The sequence below is a fragment of the Stigmatopora nigra genome, chromosome 11 (assembly GCF_051989575.1).
Source record: "Stigmatopora nigra isolate UIUO_SnigA chromosome 11, RoL_Snig_1.1, whole genome shotgun sequence".
Classification (NCBI taxonomy): domain Eukaryota; kingdom Metazoa; phylum Chordata; class Actinopteri; order Syngnathiformes; family Syngnathidae; genus Stigmatopora; species Stigmatopora nigra.
The window spans coordinates 13,710,192-13,726,967 of record NC_135518.1 but is presented as its reverse complement, the minus strand read 5'-3'; the positions used below and the strand labels follow the sequence as shown (position 1 = coordinate 13,726,967).

Below are 16,776 nucleotides of genomic sequence, written 5' to 3'. Positions count from 1 at the left end.
TTACTATACTATGTTGTTATTTAACTTAAAAATGCCTTATTATACTATGTCGTTATTTAATAAAAAAAAAAAAAAAACCTTACTATACTATGTTGTTTTTTAATAAAAAAAAAGCCTTACTATACTATGTCATTATTTAAGGAAAAAAAACCTTACTATTCTACATTATTTGGATAACGTTAGCGGGCCGGACTAAAAACCCTAACCGGGCCGTACGTAGCCCGTGGACCGTAGTTTGCCCATGTCTGTTCTATCCTGTATTGGAGTACTGCCGCCGCAAAAATGCCCCCTGATAAGAAGAAGTAGTAGTAAAAGACTGAATTTATTTGATGGCGATGATCGATTTTGCTCCTGAACTTAGTGACTCAAGATGAACTAGCGGCTTTAATGAGACAACATATTCCGCCTGAGTGTAAGCGGGGATGCTTCCTCGCTCGCTCGCTTTCTGTGAAATAATGATCAGACGCCGCATGTTCAAGGCATGTCCGCTTTTCTACGTGAACACGCCACGGTCAATGCGGCAAGTCACGACAGTAATTTAACCAAAAACGTGACCCTTTGAGCCCAGTTGAAAAAAATACTGTCTAATCTATGCGATCTATAACCATCCGTCTTTTCCATTGTTAACTCATTTGCTACCAATCATCAGAACCACAACATTCCCTTTAAAGTATGACATCGTTTTTTGTTATGTCCACGTGAACAAATAATTTACAAAATAATTAACTTAATGGTTTTAATTGACAGTGAATGACTGTCCAAGTTCAAATAAATTGGACATTTTTTGCCCTCAATGGAAGCCAAAGTGTCAACTAACTTAATTTTGTCACATTGACACAATTTAGAACTCAAATAAGACTAATTTCGTGCTATTTGGAGATTGTTAAAGTCATGATTGAACATGTTTTTATGGAAAATAAGTATATATGTCCTTTAGTCAAGCAAGCAGGTCATCTAAAAATAACCTGTTCGGCCTGCTTTATTCACAAGCAGCAAAAAAAAAGGGAGCTACTGCAGCTGGTATAAAGCATAGAGGTTATTGGATGATGAACATCAAGGTAAATCAATATTCTGTCAAAGCAACACTGAATAATCACATGGAGTCTTTATCGTTTTGCTCTTGAGATTAGTCTTCTTATCTTTTGCTCTATTTATGCCTTGAGTCACATTTTCGTCGTAATTGCTTTAGATTTTTTCTTCTTTTCAACAAACGCGGCCTTCGTTTAATTCACTGTTTTGGAAAAAAAATAATAATTGAAGGAATATGAATGCGGTACGGCAATTTGTACTTTGTTTTGCATTGTTTGTACTTTGAGTTATTGCTGTATTTTATTTTATGTCAATATTTGATATCCAATTAGTATTTTTTTTCCTCGCCAGGGCTCGCAGAGGTGCTGGAGCCTCCAAGAAATCAAATAAAGCCAGTTTTTTGAAACAATTTTGTTATTTTTCGTTGTTTTTTTGTCATTTTGTCTTACTTTAAAGACTACAATTTTTACACCCAGTCCTGCAAATGATGTTAAACGGAGTCAAAATGCAAGATTACAGGTCCAGTTTTTGATCTCCACTGCGTTCCAACCAATTTCCAATGTTTTCCTCGTCCCTATGTGGGTTTTCTAAGGGTACTGCAGTTTCCCGAACAAGCCATACTAATCCCCGACTTGTCGTTGATTGAAATGTGAGAGACCCCATGCTCCAAGTCCATCAAAAATCCTCGCCAAGCTCGCAACATTGCCAAACACACAAACATTTTAATCCACCCGCGTTTTCCCGAAGCAATCGAGGCTGAAAGAAATATGGCTCTCAGCATATTCCACACCAACGGATCATGTGAAAGCAATCTTTTCAAGAGCTGTCAGATCATGTGGCCTTTGCTGACTTTGTCAGGGAAAAAAATACACTGTGTTTTTAGCTTTGCCTTCTCATACAGACTTCTGCATACCCATTTTTTGTTTTCGGATCAAATTAAAATTAAGTGTATAGATGTATATTATATTTTCTGATTTTTTCCCCCTTTCAAAACAATAATTGTCATTTTTTAATCATTTTTTCTATGTTTTTAGTTCAAAAATCATTTGGTGAAATCTAAAAATATATTTAAAAAGCTCAAATAAACAATGTTTCTATACAAAACGGAATATTCAGGGTTTTTAATCCACATACAATAAAAAAAAATCTAAATATTATATCCAAAAACACATAAAATTGTCCTAGGCGGTGTCAAACGGAGCGTCCGAGTTGACAGTATCTAAAAAATGTCCTCTGGCTAAAATATACAAATACGTCAAAGGCGAAATAGTGCAATGTCATCCAACTATATAAAAACAAGAGGGCCTTAAGCCAGTCTGAATTTGGGCAAGGTGAGATCTTTTCTGTCAGGACCAATCATGTCTTTACTAGAACCAGTGCCAAAGAAAATATTGGAATTCTCAAAAGGGAGGCACCCCTACATTTCCTAAACTAAACTCCAACATAAAATAATGGGATTATTCAATCGTTCTTTCATTTTCAGAAAAGTTTAATCCACACTAGGGTCACGGGGGAGGGTGCTTGAGCCTATTCTAGCTGATTTTTGGGCACGAGACACCCTGAATTGTATGGGTGTGTCGTTAAATCTCTGGAAAAGAACCGCATCAGAGCAAAAAAAGGATAGATTATAGTTTGAAAACTAACTATTCAAGTCTCTAGGTGTGAATATGCCCTAGGGCACAAACAATGCACCAAAGCACTCAACAAACTCAAATCGTCACAAAAACAAAACAATTCTCATGTCTAGGAAATGCCACTTTATTGACAAACACTTGTACAATGGCCACCAAAATCCAAAGAACAATTGAGACAAATAGACAGAATGAAAACAGCCCTTTCATGTCATCACGAAAATGGCAGCCAAAATGTTACAGCAGGACAGATTTGAACTGCAAAAAAAAGCCTTTCTGCTCCAACTAAAGCCAATTTTTTTTTTTAAAACCAAACGTCCGGGCGACCAAACGTCCGGGCGACCAAACGTCCGGGCGACCAAACGTCCGGGCAACCAAACATCCGGGCGACCAAACATCCGGGCGACCAAACGTCCGGGCGACCAAACGTCCGGGCGACCAAACGTCCGGGCGACCAAACGTCCGGGCGACCAAACGTCCGGGCGACCAAACGTCCAGGCGACCAAACGTCCAGGCGACCAAACGTCCAGGCTACCAAACGTCCAGTCACAGAACTTTGACTCCAGTCCCCTCAAAATTTGGTTTTTGTCTCGGCAAAAAAACACTGCCAAAAATGGATAAATCAACAAAAACATTTGCCATGGATTTGAATAAGATACTTTGAAATCCTTCAATATTCCCAGTCCACAAATAACAAATATGAACTAATATTTCAAAATGGCATTACAGAAGGCAGCTCATTTTCCATCAAGAGTACAGCCGAACCCTAACGGAGTCAACGGAGGACGTTCTGCAGAACATTCGCCCTAATAAAAGTAAACCTAGACTGCGGAGCGAGAAAATAACTGCAGTAAAAAAACAACAACGTGCGGGTAATGGAGTGAAGGGAGGGGTGCTAGTTAAGTGGCCTTTTGTGTGCTTTCAAGATTTATGGACTGAGGTGGATCACACACACCCACATACACCCACACAAAGACATATCGTTGTTTTATAAGTATTACACTAGCATGTCATGACCAGAAAATAATACTCCTGACAAATGTCATCCATGTGAAATTTGGTGGACATGTTGATATTATCATTTGTTAATTTTACAGGCACTTGCCCGGGTCGTGGGGTGCTGGAGCTGGCCCTGATTTAATCTGAATACAATATTTAAGGGGTCTTGAAAGATCAGGACAATGTTACTATAAGGTTGGCAATATGGGGAACTTAGTCAATGGGTAAATTGATGATGTAATGAGCCAAAGCAGGGCGGGAAATTAAGGGGCTTGGAAAACATCCTAAAAAAACATCCTATTTTTTCGTTAAATTGACTTCTAACATTTGAAACATTTTCGAAAATTCCAAAATCCAACAAAAAAATATACACTTTACCTTCAGTCACTGTCACTATATTTTATTTTGTTGCAATTGGCTAAAAATGATGATTTTCTAAGGCTAGAAAAGCCGCAAGCACATGTAAAAATCCATTTTAATGTCTTAAACTTACCATTGTGCCTCATTCTAAACAAAACCAACATCATCCAACATATAAAAAAAACTGCAACAAACCTTCCATCTTTTGAACCACAACACCACAAATTTAGACAAACCTAAAATAAAAGCATCCTGTTAAAGAACCGTACTAATGGTATCAAAGTCTTTTGCGATTTGAGAACTACTAGGCAAGGATTTCAAGTACTCCAAGTGCCTTCTTGCATCCTCTTGATTGTGTCTCACATAGTAAATCACATATCCAATCACCATAGTGAACCACCCAAACATAGTCACGAACATAGCCACGTCCGTGGTCTTATGGTGAAAGTTACAGAAGTTGATCCCAGAGTCCAAGACCTGGATCAGCGACCTTCCAGCATACTCCTCTTGGACAGCCGTGTGACACACTACGTCTTTCACAGACTCTGGATCTAGTCTAAGTTCCCGTAAGACCTCCTGTAAAATACACTCACAGTGCCAGGGGTTGTTGGAGAGGTTGATTTTGGCCCTGAGATGGACAAAAGCTTCCTTAGGGAGACTTTGGATCCGGTTATTGGACAAATCCAGAACCAGAAGACTGTCTGATAGACCGTGAAAGGCTGCTACGTCCACCGTCTCGATGTCATTGTTGGATAAGTCTAATTCCTGAAGGTAGTTGAGCTCTCGGAAGGCGTAATTTGGGATTTTAGTAATGTGATTGGACGCCAGGATTAAAGCCACGGTGTCTCTAGGTAAGTCCGATGGGATCTTTTCCAGGTTTCTAGACACGCATCTGACAACCGTAGTTCCGCTTTTTTCCGTGCAATGGCAGCTGCTAGGACAAGATGAAACCCGGGAAAAAAGTATTCCAAAAAGTATACTGATTATGTAGTTGGATTTTCTGGGCTTGAATAACGACGGCATGTTCAAATCCTCAGAATTCAAGTCAATGCATTCATGTTTTCAATTTACTATTCATAGTCAGTGAATATGGCGTCATTCACTTCCCATTTTTTTAGCAATGGCGTCCTCGTGGAGTTCTCTTGGAGAAAAGACGTCACATTTTTTGATTCCAAATGGATTTTTTGGGGCAAATCATCCAAAAATGACACAAAACATCCAATCAGAAGTCTGGATTATTATTACAGATTGTGCGATCTGTTGCCAGGCAGATTTGGAGTTATCATCTCTTCCACCACTGAAAAAAAACGAAAAAACAATGTTAGCGACATGCAATAATAATATACTTTATTACTTTATTTCTTCTATGAATACAAATGACACTAATTCCCATTTTCACTGCAAATGTTTACAGCACGTTCATCATAATATAATGATTAGGCTTAATCCATTTGATTAGAATACATTTTTGTAAAGAATGAATCATGCTTATGGGTCATTGGCCAGATTCTTTCATTTAATTAGAAAAACCATTAGCGTCTTTTTGCCTTGCGTACTCATCACAACGTGCTGAAATCATTCCCTTAATGCAAGAATCCGTCAATAGTAATTACAGTCTTGGCGAGTTGAGCAACAAAAAAAATATTCTTTATCCTTTAAGTTGTCAACAAAATGTAAAATAGCAAATTGACTTTCTGATTGCTAGAATGGAAACTGAAAAAATGAAGTATTTAGAGTATTTACACATTGATTTTGTGTAATACGCAATAAAAACAGCAAAAACAACACATAAAAAATCTTTTTTTTGCTAAAAAAGTTCAACCTATTCACCGCACAATAACACTAAAACTATTATATATATTTAATATCCTGGAACAATCTTAAATGAGACATTTTTACGACAATATACCAATCACAGCTTTTAATTAGCCACAAGCAAACCTAAACTGTCTTTTTTGCTGAATAATCCCCAAATGCACATCCATACTTATTATTCCACTTATTTTAATAACACAATATTTCTCAGATAGACCATTTTCCCAAACCCCCAAGGTGCATCCAGCAGACCCTCTGAGATCCACCTAACTTGAAACAACTCCTCTAAAAAAGGTGACCAAAATCTACCAAAACCCATCAAGCACCTCATTATAAACCAATCAGGCAATTCCACTGACTGTCCAGTGCGATCACTTTGGGTCTTTTGACCCTTTGAGACATCTAAATTGCTTTTATAAATGATCATATATCCACATATCGCACTTGATCTTTGGTTCTTCCCCCTAGTAACACACAAATCTCAAATAAAATCCTCATATGTGTGTATTTTGAACTCTACACACACACATACACACACACATGTCCACGTGCACCATTTAAACCCACCCTATCATAACCACATCATTAAAACCCATTAAAACACACATCACATCTATAAAAAGCATCCAAGATACAAAAAAGAACAAAACTAAATTAATCTCCTAAATATTTAATACCTCTAACGCAAGCCTCATTAATAGTCCATGTCATAATGATCAAATTTTACATTCCCTCATAAGCAAATAGTACAAAAATAGTACTCACCATTTGTACATTTCTCTTTTGATAGAAGCTACTTTATAGAAAAAGAGCGCAGTAATAACTTTATCATCAAAAGTGATCACTATGTCCAATATATGGAGATTTGTGAAAGTGTTATGATTTAAAATCCTTTCGATTGGAGTGTTGCGGTCCCAAAAATGTATATTGATAGGGAGGAAGATGAGGAAGATGAGGAGGATGAGGAGGATGCTCTCCTTTCCAGGTGGAGCACAGACTACTGAACGTTTCCCAAGTGCGCTTCTGTCCAGATATTGTATGCGCCTCCCAATGCCGACCCACCCAGCGCCGCCCCTCCCACCTGGGCCACTGTGGACAACAAAGCCCCCCCCCTTTGGGCTCCATGGCAAATGAACTGATTGAATTGTTCCGTCTGTGAATCAACAATCACATTTGTCTGGAACCGTGGGGAGTAAAAAGCCATGACAATTGGCTTTGTTTGAATTTTAACAAGAAAATGTTGCATTAAAAATAAGTGTTTTATGGAGGAGGAATTTGATATTTTAATATCTGTCATAATTGTGCCTGTTCACTAGTCAATTATAAAATTGCACAACCTTTTGAAGGAGAAATGTATTAAAAAAAATTCTGCATAATGTTCGCTGGGGGTGCTGGAGCTAACCTCTGAATCCAGCCAATCACAAAACAAGAGAGAAATAAGCATTCATTCATTTTTTTTCCATGCTGGTTATCTGCATAATGTTTTTGGGGGTGCTGTAGCAAACCTCTGAATTCAGCCAATTACAAGACAACGAGAGAGAAATAAGCATTCACGCACACTAAAATCCACACAATTTAGTGTTCAAAAAACCTCACCTGAATGTTTATGGGATGTCGGAGGAAATGGGAGCACCTGGAGAAAACCCACGCAGATCCGGGGGGGCAAAACTGTGAGGCGGATGTGTTTTCCACTCTTCCACTGTGCTTCTTTTCTACAAATTGCATCCTGAAATAATCAAATTTTATTCACAGTTTGAGTTATATTTATTTATAAAAGGACATTTGCTAAATTAGCGAAGCATATAACTCTGCCGCCAGTCGTCATGGTAACCCAAGCCATGCAAATAAGATTGGATTCTTTAGCCATACCTTAATTAGATACATGGAACGTGTTTGTGGAACAACACTCATAATTTTCTACGGTTCGATAGCAATATCTTAACGTATCATCCCGCCGATTGTTCCGTCTCATCGAAATCGATTTATCAAGTGAAGGAGGCCGCGACCTATTGAACTCTGGCGTGCAGACTATGGATTATTCTAATTTAATTCACCTGTTTGGTCAATGTTAACAATCAATCTTGTATACACAGAAACAAAGAAAGTTTGCATGCACTTTTATAATATGAATACAAAAGAAGTAATCTAGGATAGATCTAGTCCAGGGGTGGGCAAACTTTGACTTTAAAAAATAAAGTAAAAAGTAAAGTAAAAAGGAAAGTATTAAAAAATATTAAAATTTCATTTAGTTGGGCGGGTCAGCACAAGATAAGATACATATAAAAAAGTGCATCCGTTAACAGTACATATGAAACATTAAGAGGAAAAAAGGACTCAAGTATTAACATACTCATCATTCAAGTTAAAAGTATAAAGTACAAAGTAAAGTAAAAAGGAAAGTATTAAAAAATATTAAAATTTCATTTAGTTGGGCGGGTCAGCACAAGATAAGATACATATAAAAAAGTGCATCCGTTAACAGTACATATGAATCATAAACGGAAAAAAGGACTAAAGTATTAACATACTCATCATTCAAGTAAAAAGTATAAAGTACAAAGTAAAGTAAAAAGGAAAGTATTAAAAATATTAAAATGTCATTTAGATGAGCCGGGTCAGCAAAAGATAGGATACAAATAAAAAAGTGCATCCGTTAACAGTACATATGAAACATAAACAGAAAAAAAGACTAAAGTATTAACATACTCATCACTCATCATAAAAGTATGAAGTACAAAGTAAAGTAAGTAAAGGAATGTATTAAGAAATATTAAAATGTAACAACGTCGGCGGGCCGTCTTAAAGCGCCTAGCGGGCCGTAGTTTGCCCATCCGTGATCTAGTCATTAAAAAAAAAAAAACTATTTAATTGCTGACAGAACGCTAAGCCAAAAGAACACACTTTTAACAATCAGTCACTTTTTAATTGGCAGTATAACTGGGTTTTATCGTTCCGGGGAGAGTAATTCAGGTGAGACAAAATGTGATTTTACTGACCTCTTGTACTTCCCGTGGGTTTCAAAAAGTAGGCCGTGCCTCCCATTGTTCCAGAAGCCATGCGTGTGTATGTGTGTGCGTATGTACAAGACCAGTCAGATCCGGTCTCAACCCCCTGTGCTCCAATTGTGGTTATTTAACATTGTTCCATGATGGATGCACTTTGAAATGTCCTTAGCTTTTATACATGGCACTAATGTGACCAAAGAAAACCTATCTTTTAACCTTTCTGTCATCACAATTTAGAAAAGAAATAATTATAATCCTCAATAGGCATTAAAATGTTAGATAATAAGGATATTGTTATTGCTGTATTTCCGTCAGAGGATGACGAGTTGGCCTTTGACTAGATTTCATGCTGGTTTGAGTTTGTCAGCGTGTGTTTGGTGGATATTGTTCTTTTTTTTGAAGATTTTCCTGTCTTTGAATCTCAGTAGAGAGTTGTGATTGTCGTCTAGTGAGGAGAATGACGTTTTTTGGCTGAAAAATGGCTCGTTTCAAGCTCGTTTTCTCCACAGGACGCCATCATTTAGTCGTCCACATCAACGTCTCGTCACGTCATCTTAGACCGTCTAGTTTGTCTGCAGCAAATTTATCTAATAACATAATTTTCCTCGAGGTGTATCTTTGTACTAATCTTCCCAAAAATCACGCCGAGATAATGAGATACTCACAATTCAGCTACAAAAACAAAAAAGCTATTATTTTGCAACTAATCCACACAAAAGCAATTAAGAACGTGTATGTTTTCATAATATAAAAAATTCCAACATCTTTATTGGTCGTATCTTTAAAAAACTTGACTATAAATATTTTATGATCCTTTTTAAATATTTTAGTATCATTATAATTCTTATTACCAGGGTTAAAAAATATGTCCAAGGGCAATTTGATAGATGATTTCGGGTTATTTTTAATAAATCTGATTTGACAAGATGTGACAACGCCTGTGGTTTTGCAGCTGATGTCTGGAATATGGTTAAATATTCTCAAAAATAACTACCATTTTCACTAATACAAGGCGCACTGCATTATAAGGTGCACCCTCAATAAATGAAACATTTGATTTTTTTCCATATATAAGGCGTACTGTATTATAAGGCGCACTGTCAATGAATGACACATTTTAATTTCTTTTCCATATACAAGGCGCACTGGATTATAAGGCGCCCTGTCTATTTTGGAGAAAATTTTGGACTTAAGTGCGCCTTATAGTCGTGAAAATACGGTAATTAAGTTGGTCTTTTACTGCAAAAAAATAAAATAAAAATATTAATACAGGCATACGTTAGCTACAAAGGCATTTATGGTATCTTATTTTGAAAACAGGGTCTGGTTTTGTGTATACAACAAAATAATTCACATTTTTTTGTGTCCTTGAACATTCTAAACGAGCTGAGTTGTATAAATTGTAGCCATTTTTACATCCTCCCTGTTGACAAATCATCAATAATCCATTATTCTTGTCATCTGCAAGGCTGACATAAATTGACGGAATCAAAAATATGGAATTTTTAAGAAGGTATACTATATATATCTAAGTCAAATGGAAAATCACAAGCAATGTTCCCTTTAAGCAATTGTGCACTACTCTCGTCTTCTCTGCGCAGCAGCAATCATATGGCGTGCAGTAAATAAAATCCAATTATTATTATTTTTTACCCCTTTCCCCATGATGGCGAGCAATGATGATGTCACTCAGTGCCCTCAGGGAGGTTGTCTTTCTGCCCAAACCAACAAAAAATTAGAGGGAACATTGATCAAAACCATTGTAAATTTCTTACGCTCCACAATATGACCGTCAAGATTTTTGGGGGTCAAACCAAGAGGGGGTACCATCTCTAATAGCCAAGGGAAGCCAGCCAAGACTAGAAAAAGTGGAACACATCTGTTACAAATACCTCAAATTACCTTTCAACAATGCCTTTTTGACCTTTTTAATCAGCTACATGGACCAAAACACCTGTTAATCAATTTCAAAACAACATACAAAAATTGCATTTAACACCAAAAATGTCATAAAATTTTATATCTAGACTTTACATTCTATCATATCTCTCAACGACGGCCTTGTTTATGAGGTTTGTCATTGAAATAAACTTGTGTTGTTCCACATTTCTTACGTGATTAACACCCCTGATGAGCGTTTCTAATTACACCTATTTATTTCCATTATGCACAGTGTGAAAAGTTTCAGGACATTTGACTGTAATCGCCCCGTAGGATGATTCCTAAATGCTCTAAATTGACAACAACATTCATCCAACTCAAGAAGGGGAATGTCTGGGGATATCACGACCCAAAAAAACTATAAAAATCTACAAAAAACTACAGAAAAACTATAAAAAAACTACAAAAAACTATAAAAAACTACAAAAAACTATAAAAAACTACAAAAAACTATAAAAAACTACAAAAAACTATAAAAAAAATAAAAAAAACTATAAAAAACTACAAAAACTGCAAAATATTTCCCTGTTAGGACACCCGTATTGTTTAAAAAATGCATGTCCACCATTTGTACACAAAAAAATGGGCTTCTTGACAAACCTAATGAGGAAAATTTCTAATTTAGTATTTATAAGCGATTATTTGGAATATGCCACAATTGATTGTTGACATGCATTGGAAAAATCCTTTGTTGGTACAAGCCGATTTGCAGTTGCCATGGACACAAACTATCTCCTGCTAGATTAAGTGATGAGGTTAGAAAAGAAAAATGGAGCTTTAGTCACAATTGGACTTTTATGTTACACTTGTATGGTAAATAAAGCATTGCGGGTATTTCTAACCCCAAATTAACCTCTTGTTTTGTTCCCCTCTGGCAGCAAACCTTCCATTTCTAGCGTAAAAGTGTATTTTGAACTATTTTTGTGACCACCTAAAGATTTCGGAAAAGCCTTTGCTGAAGGAGAAGGTGTAAATCTTGTCAAAAAATACTTTGAAGCCATTCAGCAAGAGTTTTTAACGTCTCTCTGTATGTTGTGGGCAGCTAAATTTAGACATGTAAGTGTCATATTTTGCTAAAATACTCAATACACAACAAAGGACCAATGACTGCTTGGCAATTGCTCTTTTTATAGCAGCAAGGCGCCAGCACCCTCCCAAGCAAGTCATTTGTATACTTGTATACTGTATTTTCAGGACTATAAGGCGCACTGCATTATAAGGCGCACCCTCAATGAAAGATACATTTTTAATTTGTTTTCCATATATAAAGCACACTGGATTATAAATTATAAGACTTAAGTGCGCCTTATAGTCGTGAAAATCATAGTCATTTGCATACTGTATGTATACATATTACCGTATTTTCAGGACTATAAGGCGCACTGCATTATAAGGCGCACCATCAATTAAGGACACATTTTAATTTGTTTTCCATATATAAAGCACACTGGATTATAAATTATAAGATTTTTAAGTGTGCCTTATAGTCATTACTCTCTTCAAAATCCATGTATTCATTTTCTGAACAGCTATCCCAGCTGGCTCCAGGCCACAGACATTACTTTGTATTTAATTAAATTAGAAAACTCAATTGATTAGGCTGTGTCTTGGGAAGGTTGTGATTGGTCAATGAACAACATGCGAGTTAAAAAAAAGACTGTAGATGGAATTTAAGGCACGGAAAGACTTTGTTTGTTTGTAGAAGAAGCGGCCAAGTTATAAAGAAATCAATCAAGATATCGGAAAAAGAATTGCAGACTTTTACAAGTCTGTTGGGTCCTTGGACGCAATTTTCTAATTGACTGAGGACACCTTGTTCGTTTCTTTGTTACAACATTTCTATCAGTGGAATGAGGCTATTGTTCCTGCCAACTATTTTTTGAGAAGTTGGCTTTAAAAGAAAATGCTGTCATTATTCTGGCATGTCCAAAAAAATGCTACCTCCAATTCCAAAGCCAGATTTTTAAGATTTGATGAATCCAGTTTGACAGTGTTCCTGGCAGACTTTGAGAATCTCTCAAAAACAACAGCCGCAAAAGGTGAATGCAATGTTAAGTCTAGACTTGTTTTGTAAGATCGTTGTTCCTGTAGAACTGTACAATGTCTGCATGTTAAAATGCAAATTGGACAAATGTTATTTATCTCCGTTTGTTATGTTTGTGGATTAGCCAAAGCGGGCGGCCTCGTAATAGCCGCAAAATAGGGAACAAATTAGCATAATCAAATGAACTCGTCACTTTTTATAGCTACCATATTTTCACGACTATAAAGGCGCACTGCATTTAAAGGCGCACTGCATTTAAAGGCGCACTGCATTTAAAGGCGCACTGCATTTAAAGGCGCACTGCATTTAAAGGGCGCACTGTATTTAAGGGCGCACTGTATTTAAGGGCGCACTGTATTTAAGGGCGCACTGTATTAAAGGGCGCACTGTATTAAAGGGCGCACTGTATTAAAGGGCGCACTGTATTTAGAGGCGCACTGTATTTAGAGGCGCACTGTATTTAGAGGCGCACTGTATTTAGAGGCGCACTGTATTTAGAGGCGCACTGTATTTAGAGGCGCACTGTATTTAGAGGCGCACTGTATTTAGAGGCGCACTGTATTTAGAGGCGCACTGTATTTTGAGGCGCACTGTATTTTGAGGCGCACTGTATTTTGAGGCGCACTGTATTTTGAGGCGCACTGTATTTTGAGGCGCACTGTATTTTGAGGCGCACTGTATTTTAAGGCGCACTGTATTATAAGGCGCACTGTATTATAGGGCGCACTGTATTATAAGGTGCACTGTCTATTTTGGAGAAAATTTAAGACTTTTAAGTGCGCCTTATAGTCGTGAAAATACGGTAGGCTTTTGTCGGATTATTATTTTTATTATTATATTCTGTGCTACTAAAAAAGGTGGTAAGAGTGTTATTGGTGGTTAAACGATTGCTATTTTTGAGGACTTTTAAGGCCAGAAAAAGGCTGATTTTCATGCAACAAGATTTCTTGATGCATTTTCTAACAGGGGTCAGTGAGAGTCAATACCAACTGCCGCCTTTAATGGAATTGACTTTGCCGTCGCTTGTCGTGTGGCATTGGGCGTCTCGTGGGAAGCCAACAGCGTCTTGGGAAACCTGACTTGCTGTTCACTAAATGAACCACGCCGGTCGGTGCACGTGGGTCACCTTGCCGACAAGGCGCTCTGCAAAGTGTCCTCTTAAAAAGTAGTGTGCTTCCCGAGTGTCTGATTGCACCAATTGCCATGTGAACCATGAAAATGGCTCATTTGTTGATTTTTTTCATGTCATATCTCGCTCTCAAGTCACAATCAAGGGAGAATTATGGGGAAAAATGCAGTTAAAGTTAAAAATGGGTTACTGCAAACCTTACCCAAGTGACTAAAGATTGTTATCGTTGCTCAATATGGTTTTAAATGATTAATATAGTATTTTTGTGGCCTACAATCACTTTTCAAGGTCTGAGGGAATAAATAGTTGCAGTTTATTTATGAATTACTTATAAAAATATAGTGTTGTTGCTACTTTGCTACTACGCGAGGATAGATTGTGTGTTTTTACATTTTAATAGTCTTATAATTTATAATCCAGTGTGCTATATATATGGAAAACAAATTAGAATGTGTCATTCATTGAGGGTGCGCCTTATAATGCAGTGCGCCTTATAGTCCTGAAAATACGGTAATATGTATACAGAGAGTATGCAAATGACTGATTTTCACAACTATAAGGCTCACTTAAAAGTATTATAATTTATAATCCAGTGTGCTTTATATATTTAATTTTTTTTTTTAAATGTCATTCATTGAGGGTGCGCCTTATAGTCCTGAAAATACGCGACAACAATTAATGGTGATTGTTATTCTGCTTTACGCATTATAGGATGACGAAAAAAATAAAGCATGAGATGTGACAGTTTTTGCAAAGATTAAAATAGCATTTTCCTTTGAAAGAAAATCTTTAAAAGCAATATATTTTTTTACAGATTTCTCTCCGGTTGATAAAATGTTAGCCGTTTTCCCGCAGGGTTTGACACGGATCAAACAAAAAGATAAAAATGTCTCTTGATAGCGACGCAACTTAAAATAAGTGCAAGCAAGGTTTTGCAATGACCTTTTTTTGTCAATTTTGGCACTGCAGGGCGTGAAAGGCATTTGGGATTTTGTTTAATTTGTGGATTTTTTTGTGTGTGTAGACGTTTAAATTGAGCAACAGAAATTCTTGGGTGGCAGGTCGTCAAGTTTGACAGTGTTTATGAAAGAAAATATTAGCCTTTTGGGAGTTTTTTGCTGTCATGTTTTGGTGGCAGTTTTTGGGGAGTTGATATTACTCTGGTCAATATTGTTTTATTATATTTGTAAGCTTCATAAAGGGTTTTTATGAACAAAAAACAACAAAAAACAAAAAAACGAACAGGCAAATTATCAATAAATACTAATAAATATGGGCATATAGGAAATAATTTGTATTTAAGCCTCAGTGTAAACATAGCAAACAGTTTTTTTTACTGAATTTTGACAGTTTTTAAGGGGTAGGAAAAGGAACCAATCACAGAGAAGAAAGTGCCTCATTTAAATTCAATTCAGTAAGTTGGTCATGTGACATGATAATCCTAAATGAGGAAATAATGTTGATGAAAATGTGTTCCTTCATTACAAACTGTCACATTGATATAATTAATGCTAAATTGAAATGCTTTCTACACGTCTTTCTGGAAGAAAAAAAAAGCGATTACGGCAAGAAGCCATTTGCTTTACTTAAAATGTTCCAATTTATAGCTTATAGCTTTTGGTTCTATGAATAAGCAATGCATTTTTTTTTTTAGTTCTATTCATCATTTACTCAAGTAAAATAGAAGGCGTGATACTTTACAATCAACCTTGACCTGAAAAGAATGTCAGTTATTCGTCTATGTAATGAGGCGAGGAAGTAGAAATGTGCAACCTTAATAACTCTTTGCTATATTTAAGTTTAAGTAGACCACCATTTATGGGGAGAAATATGAAAACCAGAAACCTAAAAGTGCTTTTTTGTTCATCAATTAATTTGCACAAAAACACGAATTTGGAACACTATTTGGTCAATATTTGATGCCCCAAAATAAAAATAATGAGCACAAATTAAAAGAATAGCAATAAAAGCATCACCTTATGTTTTCCAACAAATCTCTTGTCAGCAATCCTTGAGGATACTTAATACCCGGAGAAATTAAATGAGCTGTATCCAACCATTCTACGTTTACATCTGTATACCGACGATAAAACTTGACTCAGTTACCGTATTTTCACGACTATAAGGCGCACTTAAAAGTCTCAAATTTTCCCCAAAATAGCCTTATAATCCAGTACGCCTTATATATGGAAAAATGTCATTCATTGAGGGTGCGCCTTATAATGCGGTGCGCCTTATAGTCGTGAAAATACGGTAATTGTCATCATAGCCAGAAACTGCATATGACGAAATTGGCAGTGCTTCTCCAAAAGGTGCGTTTTCCGGCAAAAAAACCCAAGTCATAATTTCAGACTCGTAATTTGGCATTCGGCCATGATGGATACATCACTTACCTGTCACTTTTCTTACTTACCTTAAATTAGCCAGTAGGAGGCAAATTACAACCCAAGTTCTTTTCATATTACCTCACCCTGAAGTTATTACACAGGAGGGACGGTGTGTCGTGCTACCGCAAGTTTAGAGTCCTGATAAATGTGGGAAAAAACTGTCTTTAAGCCTATTTGTACTTTTTTGAGACCTATAGCGCCTACTAGAGGGCAGCAGCTGGAAAGTAGATTATGATAAAATATCATTAAACAAGATTTCAGGTCTTTTAAAGGTCACAAAAACTCGATAAAACACTCTTTTCGAAGAAAATACAGGTAAATTTCAATGCCCCGCCCCCTCACACCTGAGTATACGTAACTTTAAGATTTAATCTGGATTCAAAAAGGGATCAGAATTATTTTTAATGTATGGATATCTTGAGAATTATGAGGAAAG

General features: G+C 36.6%; 1 protein-coding gene across 2 annotated transcripts; it reads right to left on the bottom strand.

Annotated features, from left to right (window-relative positions):
- Positions 1-2,771: 2,771 nt before the first annotated feature.
- On the bottom strand, positions 2,772-9,066 carry LOC144204219 (leucine-rich repeat-containing protein 3-like). 2 transcript variants are annotated; one of them, XM_077728062.1, is made up of 3 exons: positions 8,831-9,066; positions 7,431-7,560; positions 2,772-5,316 (listed from the first exon to the last, which is right to left on the bottom strand). In XM_077728062.1, exon 3 carries the CDS (start codon positions 5,040-5,042, stop codon positions 4,275-4,277), a length of 768 nt encoding a protein of 255 aa, XP_077584188.1. In that variant the 5' UTR covers positions 5,043-5,316; positions 7,431-7,560; positions 8,831-9,066; the 3' UTR covers positions 2,772-4,274. The 2 variants fall into 2 exon arrangements, with proteins under 2 accessions (XP_077584188.1, XP_077584187.1); XM_077728061.1 differs by lacking the exon at positions 8,831-9,066 and having other exon boundaries at positions 7,431-8,019.
- Between the last annotated feature and the right edge of the window lie 7,710 nt (positions 9,067-16,776).

What these genes read in the sequence shown, in the direction of transcription:
- LOC144204219 (XM_077728062.1), bottom strand. Translation starts at nt 5,042, where the DNA reads ATGCCGTCGTTATTCAAGCCCAGAAAATCCAACTACATAATCAGTATA.